Source organism: Lepisosteus oculatus, chromosome 27 (genome assembly GCF_040954835.1).
Source record: "Lepisosteus oculatus isolate fLepOcu1 chromosome 27, fLepOcu1.hap2, whole genome shotgun sequence".
NCBI lineage: Eukaryota > Metazoa > Chordata > Actinopteri > Semionotiformes > Lepisosteidae > Lepisosteus > Lepisosteus oculatus.
In genome coordinates, this window is record NC_090722.1 from 8,073,584 (window position 1) to 8,085,926 (window position 12,343).

Consider the following 12,343-nt stretch of genomic DNA (forward strand, 5'->3'; position numbering starts at 1 on the left):
TAGTGTCCCTGTCACTATACAGGGGCATTAGGACCCACACAGACCACAGGATGAGCGCCCCCTACCGGCCCCACTAACACCTCTTCCAGCAGCAACCTTAGCTTTCCCAGCAGGTCTCCCATTCAGGCACTGGCCAGACTCACAATGACCAACGCTGTTATTTCATCAACCAAATGAGTTAATACTGAAGTTAACCATTAAGTTAACCATATAGTCTAATTTCATTAATGCTTTTCTTAAAAGATAAAGTGTTAATGGAGCAAAATGATCAAATGAGTGTAGTTTGTAATTCATTGGAACGGTAAATCAAAAATTATACTGAGTAATTCTTATTATTTGTGTGAGTTATTTGTTTTTTCTTGAGTACATTCTTTAAGATAGAGATTAGAATAAACACAAATACTTCTCAAGTGGTCCTTTTCCTTTACGGTTTGATTGAAAAAAGTTCTAACTAACTCTAGAACTGCACTTTTCCAACACCCCTCCTCTCAGCTCACAATCAAATGAGCTCCCTGTGGGACCTCTCTTGATGACTGTATTCACCTGGGTAATTAGGAGTGACTCACTGGTGCATAGTCAAGGGACAGGTATAACAAAACAACAACTCAACCATCTTCAACCAAGAGCAAACCTTAAAACAAAATAACTAAAATGAAACCAACAGTGGTTACAATAATAAAGAATCTATTCCAATTGACAAAACAGTTCAAACAAATATTGCAAGTGTTATTGACAGCAATATCCTAAATGTTGGCAATTGTTAAGTAAGTGCTACTGTACATTCACATAAATACTGTAGGTAAAGACTTAACTTCCCCAAAGGTTTTCGATCTACATTCAGCTGGTATGCGTTTTGGGCCATTGGTATACTGCATAGTGAAGGATTGCCCAATAACTACTGTATATACCCAAAGTATTTGCCCCAAAATGCCCAAAGCTTTCTTCTAGAAAAATAACCAACTTGTTTCTGTAAACCTATGAAAGTGTTCTGGTGCTGATGTTATTTGTTGCACCACCAGTAAAGAAGAATGGGGGAGTTCATTTCCCAGATTTTTTTTTGTAAGATGATTACATGTCTGAGTATTGCACCACAGAGAATTCTCCCCATGCACACATACTGTAGACCATGACTATAGAAATTCCCGGTGAAGTGGAAAAAAAACCCTGAAAAACTTAAATATCCATCCTACCATCCATTCATTTTCTAACAGCTTTATCCAATTAGGGTCAGGTTGAGGTGGAGACTATCCCAGCAAGCAACAGATGCAAGGCGGGATACACTCTTGACGAGACACCAGTCCATCACAGGACACACACACACTCATACCAATACTTTCTCCAGAAACCAATTAACCAGTCAGTCATCTTCGGAACCGTGGGAGGAAACTAGACCATCCAGAGGAAACTAATGTGAATATGCGAAGGGCGTGCAATCTCTAAGCAGATACTGTAGCACCCCAGGACTTGAACTTGGGGCTTCTGCACTGTGGAGACAGCAATGCTAACCACTGTGCCAACTCAAACACAAACAATCTATCTAATTAAGAGGATTGCCTTTGAAAAGAAGAGAGAAATAATCATTTACTCACTTAAGCTTGTCAAAAACCTAATGTACAGTTAGATTTTTCCACGAGTAAGCTTAAATTGAAGGAAATGATTATGCCTCCGCCCCAGCAATCTCCACAGTATAAATATTTGTCTGATAAATTTAGTACTGCATTTCCTGAATGAGATGAGGTGACAAATCTCTTTGGACTTATCTGTCACTTCTCAACTTTGTGTGGAAGGTAATTTTTTCAACTAAATTCACTAAATAGTAACTTTAGAACAAAAACATGTATGATAAATAGCCTTTAAAACAGACTACAAATATTAATGATACAGTAAGAGTGTTATTGGAAAAAAGAACTCCTTTCTCATTCTCTGCAAACTTTGAACGATAGGAACAATGGTGTATTAGAAAAAGCATTTGATTATTTATATTTTATATAACATACAACAATAATTTTAAATCACATTTTTTTTATTCTGCAGGTGAATATTATACATTAGTATAAAGAATATGCTGCTATGATTTCAAGAAATAGTTTTCATTCTCAAAACTATGTTTACTACAGATTTCTAAGATGACATTCAAAAGTTTATTCTAATTAAAAACAAATACTTAATATGTGCTGTGCTGCACTTTTTTCCAAATAATTTGATTTTTTTATGCTCAAACTAGTGGAAAACAAATAGCAGAACATAAATATATGATTTGAGACATCAATATGGATTATGCATGAACAGTACAAAGCCATGATCAAAGAACCATGATTCTGCCTCGATACGGAATTTGTGGAGAATTGAAAGGTATGAACTACTTTATATGAACATAATTGAACTAAGAAATATTAGCTTAATGAATAAATATGTTCACAGAGGAATCAGAAGCAGCCTCATGGATTAAATGCAAATCTAGACCTTAGTTCTTAAAGTTTACATTTAATAATTTTGCAACACAATATTCTTAGATACAATTAGATTGTGTCTTTAATATGTCTTTCTGTTTTTGAATGTTAATTTCTGGAACATTTTTGTAAATGATCAATTATTCTTGATTCATCAATGCTTCTTGATTATTACTGGATCATTGTGTAATTTATGAAATGTATTAAAGACATCAAAACATCTATACCTTGCTGCAAGACCACGTCTATTGGTATGGTTGTTCAGCTTCTCTTTAATGCAGTTAATACTGTACATTTGCTTTTAACATGGTTAACCATATACAGTAGTCTATTTAGCTGTAAAAAATGTTTACAGAGTGGAAGTGATCATGTGATCGTGATTTTCTAATGCACTTGAACAGCACATGAAGATGCAATCTGGATACTGACTAGTAAGATGTTTGTTTTAGAAAATAATTATGTCATAAATTGTGTATGTTACAGTAATTATTGCACAACTCACAAAGACATAGACTTAAATTCACACATGACAAGGTCAGTTTGTTAAAGGAACAAATGCTTATATCTTATATCATGTATATTACTGTATATTTGCCTACAAAATACAAAGTAAAAAAAATTGTATTTTTATATTTCCGAAGCTGCATAAAATCCTGTTATAAGTATACATGCATAAATGCTTGGCTGTGACTTTTTTAGAATAATTTACCTAGCAATTACCTGCATACTGTATATGTTCTCAATTTTTTCCATTTTTTAAGAACAACTTATATTGTATGTTTTAGGGTACCAGGAGGTGTGCATCAATAGGGCAGCTGTGTTTAGGGCACCTTTTGTCAACATTTGTGACAGGCTATCAAAAAGAAAATACTGTATTTGCTCTATGACCTGGTAAGTATGGCCACGCAGCTGTGTGTTTTCGGGATGTGATATCAACCAGTTCAACCAGTGAACCAACCAGGCTTGAGAAAATATTTCATTGTCATAGCCACAGACATAGTGGGAAACCAAGTTGGCGACATCAAAAATTAAACGTGTTTTTTGTTCCTTTTCAACATTTAGTTTTCTTGCTCATTATGCCCTCATAAAGTAGCAGCATATTAAGATAAGTGGTTATGTTTATTTACTCATTTTCATACTTTGACTGTCCAAGACAAGAGCAAAAAAATTGGGAAAAACGCACAGCAAATTGAGTTGGTGAATCCAAAACTAGAACTACTGTAAATTATTAATTCAACCTTCAGTTGAATGATGGGGCTTCACCTTAACTTCAAGAATGCTTCAGTTTCTGAGCCATCCTGCTTACAGTGTATGGATCCAGGTCTTCAGAAGGGAAAAAGTCAGCAGATCAAGAGAAGGTAAAACCTCAAAATAACTAAAATGCACAAAACAGCTTAATACCTTATACTGTATGTGATCAGGTTCCCTGATTATTACATTTATTCTGTTGTTTCATGGAAATTGTAGATTCCTCACCAGGACATTCCAAAATACAGTACTAATTTCTTATAATGAGTAATTTATGCTGTAGATAATTTTAGTGTGTAAATTTGAATTTCAACCTTTAGAAGTCTTTTAATAGACTTAGACCTCAGTCATAAAGCTGCAGAGATCCCAGATAAACGTCAACACTGCTAAAAATTTAAAGCAGGAAATAAAAGGTTCAAGGAGAGTTATCTAATTATCATTGAGGTCATTAGTATATCACCGCAAACATTTATTCTAAAGTGCTGCTATTCCTAATCTATGTAAGTAATCTAGATTCTGCAACACATCCCTCATTTGGATAAGACAATTATAAGTACTTGTTTTGCAAGTTATGCAAAAAAGGTTAGTTTTTCAAGTAATCTAATTGCAACTCATTAATACAAAAAGATTTAGGCATATCTTAATACTGTGACTCCAGAGACATACTGTAATAATAATTCCTCACACTAACAATATATAGCACTTTTCTGGACACTCCACTCCACTCCACTCAGTGGAGTATACACTTTTCTGGACACTCCACTTTGAAGACACTCTTGCTTTACAGGTAATGTGGAAACCAATCTGTGGTGATGGGATGGCAGCCAAAGTGCACCAGTACGCTCACCAAGAATAAGCAATCAGTGGGGAGGACAATAGAGTAACAAAGCCAGTTCATAAATTGGGATAATTAGGAGGCTTCGAGTGGTAAAGGCCAGGGGGAAATTTGGCCAGGACACAGGGTTAAACCCCTACTCTTTTCGAGAAATGTGCTGGGATTTTTAATGAGCACAGAGAGTCAGAACCTCAGTTTAACATCTCAGCTGAAGGATGGCACTTTTGTAGTATAGTGTCCCCATCACTACACTGGGCCCCCACAGACTACAGAGTGAGAACCCCCTACTGGTCCCACTAACTCTTCCAGCAGCAACCTCAGCTTTACCTATCCAGACACTGGCCAGGCTCACATCAGCTTATCTTAAATGGGTTGCCAATTGTGAGTTGCAGGGTGATATACCGTAGCTGCTGGAAAGTTTAATTCAGTGGGGGTAAGATATGTCCTATGGAAAGTAAAGTGTAAATTTCAGATTAAAATGGATGGTACTGAACTGGAAAAGTGAGAGAGAATTTCAAAATATGATCTTTCCTCACTTTTTTCAACAAGTCCAGGAAAACAATAAAAGCAACCAACAATTTTGGGATATAATATTAAGAGTGTAATAATTTAAATCACGTAATAGAAATAATGCATTATCAATTGAAATATTACATTCAGTTTTTGGTAACTACATTACAAAGTGTTACTGTCCTAGAGACAGTACAAAAGAGTATTTTTTTGTTGTAGATCTTATTCTATTCAACTATAATTTATTCCCTTTTGTGGTTGAGTATTTTACAATGTTATGATATTCTAATTTCTAATAAGGACATGGCGTTATCTTAGCATGCAAATGATGGTGATTTGGAAGATGACAATATTCTAAACCTGACATTCAAAATTGAGATTAGAGACAATTGAACAGGGGAAATAACTGTGGGTTTAAAGTTCCAAATCCACATAACATAGAGTACATAGTAGAAATGATTGATAAGGTTAAAAAGCACTAATCTGAGGAGACAGATCTCTCACCCATGAATGTGGTATTGAGAACCAATATCTATCTGCAATCAGAGTCATGTTATGTATTTGAAACTATTTTCTTCCCTGCTTTTGCAGTTGCTGGAAGACCAGAAGACCATAATGGCAAATTATCCAGTGTTGGCCGTTTACATAGTAACCTTCCTGACAGGCCTGCCTTGCAACCTCCTGGCACTTGCTGCTTTTATTGTGAAAGTTCGGCGCAAACCGCTGCCCACTGACATTCTCCTGCTCAACCTGACGGTCTCAGACCTCATCTTTCTGTTCTTCCTGCCCTTCAAAATCTCTGAAGCCTTCTACGGGCACTGGGTCCTGCCGAGACTCCTGTGCTCAGTGAGCTCCTTTGTCTTCTTCTCCACCATTTACATCACCACCCTCATTCTGACAGCAGTCAGTGTCGACAGGTACCTGGGGGTGGCCTTCCCCATCATGTACAAGTACAAGCGTCAGCCCGTTCATGCTATCGTGGTCAGTGTCATTTTCTGGGTCTTCTCCTCTGCCCACTGCAGCATTGTCTACATAACAGAACTCTTGTACCCCAGGGACACGACCATGGAGCCTGTTTGTTATGACAATTTTACCGACAAACAACTGGCTGTCCTGCTCCCTGTTCGCTTGGAGTTGTGCATTGTCCTTTTCCTCATCCCCCTTATAATCTCCACTTTCTGCTACTTAAATTTCATCCGCATCCTCAACACCCTGCCCAACATCAGTCCTCAGAAGAAGCTGAGAGCAATCGGCATGGCCCTTGGTACTCTTTTGATTTTCATCCTCTGCTTCCTGCCCTACAACATCTCTCACATAGTAGGTTATGTGAATCAGAAAAGCCCAGAGTGGCGCACCACAGTCCTGCTCCTCAGCACCTTCAACGCCTGCTTGGATCCCATCATTTTCTTCTTCTCCTCCTCTAGTTTTCAGGAAACATCCAAAGAGATTTGTTTCAAAATTCTGGGAAAGAAATACATGCCCCAAACCAATCTGCAGTAGCTACTAAAAGCCCCTTAATTGCGTTCCTTAATAAATGGTGACCTATCCTGTTTTTGCTGAAAGCTTGACTGCCAGAATTTGTTCAGTTGACCAGAGCAGAATTAATTTTGTATTTATTTTATTAGCTTAATATTAGAAAGTGTTGTTCACAATGAAATATACTACTAAACTAACATGCATGACCAAACTTTATTTAAAATGTTCTAAAACGCCTTCACGTCTCCATGCAAAACACCCAGAGAAAACTGTAGAGATTCTGTGCAGTAATTTTCATACTGTATTTACTGCTAGTAAATAAAAAAGACAAATCAATAAAAGTACAATAGAGATATAAAAAAAGACCAACTAATGTTGGTATTAATATGAATGAGTAAAACCGTCTATAAAGAATATGCTGTGCAGCATACTGTAAACTAAACAGATTAAAGAAAATGTTAAGTTTAAGGATCAGGAACCCAGACTAAAATTACTCCTATCAAACTTAAAGAAAATTACAACTTTGTGAGTAGAACTTTAGCAAAAAAACATAAGGTCTATGCTGTTTCAGGATTGCTACTGTACTGTATACTGTATGTTCACCTGCTCATTGTCTTTTGCATTGCCTTTTAAATAAATAATTTTTATAAAATAAGTATTTAATTATAAAAAGTCACAAAATATGGTTTATTTTTAAGTTTCATGTATTAAATACAATTAAAGCATTTTTAGTATGATGTATTTATTGGAACTATTGGAATTAAACTTTTTTTTCCTCCAATGAATCTGTTTTATTTCAAAGAAAAGAGATTGCATATATCAATTGTAACAGGATGAATATACATGTAGAGCATTTAATTGTTTTGCTTCTGTAATAACATTTAAAGCATAAAAACACTTTTTTGTACATGTTGATGTGTCTTTAAATTGTGAAATGTTTTATTTGTACAGTATGTTAAGATGTACTGTATTTACAGATATTCTTTTGATTGTATGCAAATGTATTGTACAGTGTTCTTCATTAGCAATTACTGAAATAAAGTTCAAGTGAAAAAAAACAGTTTTAAGAGCCAGCATAATTGGTTTTCCACATTGCCACAATTTTCATAATTACATTCTCATTTCAGTAAGAATAACTGACAGTTCTGTATTTCCTAATTTAAAATACCAATCTCCTTCACCAGTGCTTCACAGACAATCTGTGACAAGACTGAATCTTACAAATTCGATCAAAATGTTTTCACAAAGGGCATGACAACCAATGATTTTGTACAAACGGTGTTATGAATATAAATATTTTACATTTTAGCTTTTTATTAATATCCATTTACAGTATATATCCATGTACATATCTTCCATTTTATTGCAATGCAGCTCTTTGATACAGAATGCTGTTTCAGTAGGTAACTGAATTAATACGAATATACAAAAATCAATGCCTTTATTGCACTCAAATCCTATGTCATTTACCTGAACCTTCAGTATACAATACCATTTTGAGTGGCGTCCATATCTCCAGTCTTGGAAGTCTACAGTTTAGCAGCTCTTTAACTTAGTAGCCTCTTAAGAACTGGGTAAGGCCGTTGTATTTTGGTAACTGTATTAACTGTAACTGTGTTGACTCAATAAGAGGAACTCTTAAGATTGGACTTTGTATCTGTTCTCTAGGGAAATCTGTTAACTACAGGGCATGTGTAACAGACACCCTTCACTCTTTCAACTTTGGTCTTGATGATCAAACACAGCTGGATAGATTGTTTCAAATGTGTGAACGGTTTAACAGACCTTCAAAGAATATCTCAAAATAAGAGAACCCGTATTATCACAATTTTACTCCTTGAGACCTCATTAAAAATTAATACAGAAATGTGAAACCCCTACGAAATATATCATTCGAAATGAGAGCATCTCAAACATATGTTACAAGGCTTCTAGTAAATACAAGGCTTGCTTACTATCTATGGTTCTGAATAGTGTCCTAACTGAAGATATTTTGATTTGATTTTCTATTCTGTGTCTGTCAGTATCTACTCCCAGATGTTTGTTTTTAACCTTTGAAGAATTTTTTTTTATAAAGTCCCTAAATGGCTATCCTGAACTGGGGATTTTCCACACTGTATTATTTATCATTTGCTTATTCCAATTTCAATGTGTGTCAGTACATAGTTCTCTGATTTTATCAGCTAATGGCTTATTAGGCGTTTTACATATTATAGATAATGCTCAGTTACAGGAGCTTCTTTCTCATGTATTGATGTAAAGCAGCCAGATTTTCAAGATGCAGTACAATATGGAAATTCATACCAAATAAAAAATAACAAAAACATTAATAGGCATCTATATCATAGACCTTTGTACTTTCATCCGGATCATTTTCTTTTGTTACTCTTGTTTGGATGATGCAGCTCATATAGACAGACTTAGAAAGGTACTGTAGTTTCTGTTAAATGCCTGCTGCATGCTTCTTTTGTCAGCTTGATGGGAAGGTCTGCTCCTTTTCCTGCCGCAGACACCAACCAAGTTCGATTAGATGTTTGGATGTGAGACTGGGTATTTCTAAAATACTGGGTATTTTCAGCAAAATATTTTTGTAACTCATGGTGTAACGTATCATCTTCTATCTGCAGGTTTTTGCTGGTGGGAAAAGGTTTAAGACATTCGTGTTCTGAAACATCATTAGTAACAATCATTCCAACTGCGCTGTGGGACCCTCCAGTTTGTCCTCTGAACACTCAGGTGAGGCACTGGAAGACTTTGCCTCTGGGCATTCCACTGGAAGCATTTAGCTGATCCACTGGGTGTTTTGTTGTGGTGCTGGGAGATTTCAACTGGTCTCCATGGCATGCTGTTGGAGTTCTGGGAGGCCTCTGTATTGCTCTCTTGTGTATTTACCTTCGGAGACTGGCTTTCTGCTCTGTCTTCTGCTCATAAATCAAATTTGATACAACCTGTATTTTAACTTTCTTAAGCCATGTTCATATCACAAAGGTTAACTATAACACTGACAGCCATTATGAAAAAAATAGAATATAGTGTGCGTATGTTTTTTCAAAGTGAGCTGATTACAGGTTACATTGTGACTATGACAATTTGACATATTTATAGTATGTTGACCATTTCTGTTACTCAAGGTGATTATTATTGACAGACTTACTGTACTAAAAAAGATATCCATTACTTGTGTGACGAGGCACAGGTAGCACGGGAAATACATATTCATACACCTTCCGTTGAGCGGTTGCCTGACAAGTTCCAGATGGTGCACACTCAGGGCTTGACTAGTAACTGCTATTACTTAATTTCATATACATTCACATACTTAAACACAGGTATGAGTGAGTATTGTGGTGTGAATGGAGAGTGCTCTCAAAATGGATGATACTCACTGTTTGGTGTTGGTACTTCCGGGGTGGGTCAGCCTATGGTGGCCTCAGAAGGCCAAACCTAACCCCACTTCTCAAGGTTTATTTATGGAGATGGGAAGAACCACATGCACATGAATTGGAGAAATGGTTTGTTACAGAGGGGGAGGGGCTTACAAGCTATTTAAGCTGGCTTAACAAATGCACAATGTTATATGATGTCAAAGCTCCAGTGTATTGCGTATTAAAGTATTTAAACTCAATGTTTCCACTTTGACCATTGCTCTGAGTGTATTAGTGCATTTGAACATACCTCACTTTTTAACAGCTTCATAAAAGCATTAGAGAAATGGGTGTTTATGACTGCAATACTGGTTCATATGATCATAATATGTCTAGTAGAAATAAAAAATGCTGTGAAAGCACAAGATACATTTTGCCAAACTTTATTTAAATATAGGGTCTAAAACAAAAACAAAACCTTTCCCTGTATTTCATATTACAGTTACTTCTCCATTTAGAATGTTAGCATTTAGAACTGCTCAGGAAGCATATTAACAGGTAGGCTATAGAGATTTGTCACTATGTCCATTTATTAGGCAGTATTGTAATGATGAAAGGATTTGTATTTTCTGACCCTACATCTGTGATCTAATTGTTCTGAAATCAGTACTTCTTAAGACAAAGAATCCACTATGAACGATGATTGTATCCCTCATCATCGATCCAAATGTTTGCGCCATACTTCTGAAACCTAATGTTGTGATTCGCAGTCACAATGAAGGACCTGTCAGAGGGGATATGGAAGTTAAGGGAAATTGTTTTAATGCAGAGCTTTTCATCCTGCTCATCTTCCACAAAGACAGAGACATAAATGGCTCCTTCTCCGGCAATTTTGGAGTAGTCGTAGGCAGGCAAGCGTATGTACCGGATCCTGGTGTCAGGCCTAAAAATCATTTGGGTCCTAGATGTTAATCCTTCTAAGCTAAATGATGAGTCTATCACCATTTCATCCATCCTCATTTTATCCACTTGATAAAATATCCGAAGAGGCTTCCCTGTTGCATTGGCCACATGGGTGTTAGAATGTTCATTCCCCATGATATCCTTCAGAATAAATGGAGAAGTAAAAGAAAACAGTTTTAACAAAGTTTGAGAAGTATTTGATTATACCACTAGATATTATAAATAAGCAACATATTTACTTTGTTTAAAATAAAAATTAAAAATAGAAAAAGTAAAGTGTCAAAATCACCAAATATGCTCATTGGAAAGTTGAATTTAAATTAAGCGTGTCTAGATATTTTCATCCTTACACATTCATTTTCAAAACGACTTTTAATTAAAAAAAATCCAATGCCACTATGAAGAATGTACAGTACATGGTCTTTCAAATGTATTCTGACATTTTGTTGTCACATTTTTGCTTAAAGAGGCTATTATTACATGTTAAATACACATCCTATACCACACATTCAGGAAGAAATTTGCTGTGGGAAATCAATTTAATCAATTGACTTAATTGGTGCTTGTCTGTGTACAACACAGTGGTTTGCATGGTTTCATTATAAAGACACCTGTAGCTGTGAGGTCAAGTAAGGAATTTTAAGCAATGATCTAATAATGAAGACCCAAAGAGTCTCCAAAACAAACCAGGGAATAAGTGGTATAAAGAGACTGATTTGGAGAATAATCTGAAAAGATTAAAAAAACTTAAATATCTCTTTGAGCTTGAGGAGTAATGCTTCTTAATCAATCATTAAGAAGAGGAAAATGTTATAAAGGATAATGTGGAAAACTGTGAGGCAAAATTAAACTTTTGATCTTGTTGATCTTACCTGTGGTCTTGAGATTCTGTAGAGCAATGCTGATCAGCTTCTCCAGGTTTCTTAGATTCTCTCTCAAAGTCTCCTCTGACTGGGGTAATGCATCTCCTTATATGTTTGTCATAGATTTTTGTCTCTGCCCCTTAATCTTGTGATTGGTTATTTCAGTCAAAGTAAATTGAAAGTTTCATTTTTATCTGGCCTTCCCTATGTTCAACTTGTTTTGTGAGAATACATTTCAGTTAATGTAAATTGAAAGTTTCGTTTTTATCTGGCCTTCCCCATTTTCAACTTGTTTTGTGAGAATAAAAAAAAACACATCTCTTAGAATTTCATATTTACTGTATTGCACATTTCCTATTTTTTTCTAAAATTTGTTTTTTTGTTACCTTAGGCATCATATAGGTCATAAAACTAAATAATTTGTTGCATTTATGTTCCATTTCATTAACAGGTTTTTTATCAATCTATCCATTCATCTGAAGGGTTAAATTATTTCTCTGTTCACCTTGTTCAGCAAAACACCAGCTGCAACATTGAATTTATCTGCTTTTGATAAGACCAGGGGCCTGCAAACACAAAGGAATGCTTGTTTTAAGAATCGGAAAGAAATATTTTATGTGTAGAAGGCCAATC

The 12,343-nt window shown here is 35.6% G+C and overlaps 1 protein-coding gene and 1 long non-coding RNA gene across 3 annotated transcripts; one reads left to right on the forward strand and one right to left on the reverse strand.

The window, feature by feature from the left end:
* Positions 1-1,737: 1,737 nt before the first annotated feature.
* On the forward strand, positions 1,738-7,121 carry LOC102690509 (free fatty acid receptor 3-like). 2 transcript variants are annotated; one of them, XM_015336503.2, is made up of 4 exons: positions 1,738-1,787; positions 2,225-2,352; positions 3,236-3,341; positions 5,635-7,121. In XM_015336503.2, exon 4 carries the CDS (start codon positions 5,659-5,661, stop codon positions 6,541-6,543), a length of 885 nt encoding a protein of 294 aa, XP_015191989.1. In that variant the 5' UTR covers positions 1,738-1,787; positions 2,225-2,352; positions 3,236-3,341; positions 5,635-5,658; the 3' UTR covers positions 6,544-7,121. The 2 variants fall into 2 exon arrangements, with proteins under 2 accessions (XP_015191989.1, XP_006641722.1); XM_006641659.3 differs by lacking the exon at positions 2,225-2,352.
* Positions 7,122-10,311: 3,190 nt separating this feature from the next.
* LOC107075423 (uncharacterized) lies at positions 10,312-11,834 on the reverse strand. Its single transcript, XR_001476954.2, has 2 exons — positions 11,720-11,834; positions 10,312-10,988 (listed from the first exon to the last, which is right to left on the reverse strand). It is a non-coding gene; the product is annotated as an uncharacterized lncRNA (long non-coding RNA).
* Between the last annotated feature and the right edge of the window lie 509 nt (positions 11,835-12,343).

What these genes read in the sequence shown, in the direction of transcription:
- LOC102690509 (XM_015336503.2), top strand. Translation starts at nt 5,659, where the DNA reads ATGGCAAATTATCCAGTGTTGGCCGTTTACATAGTAACCTTCCTGACA.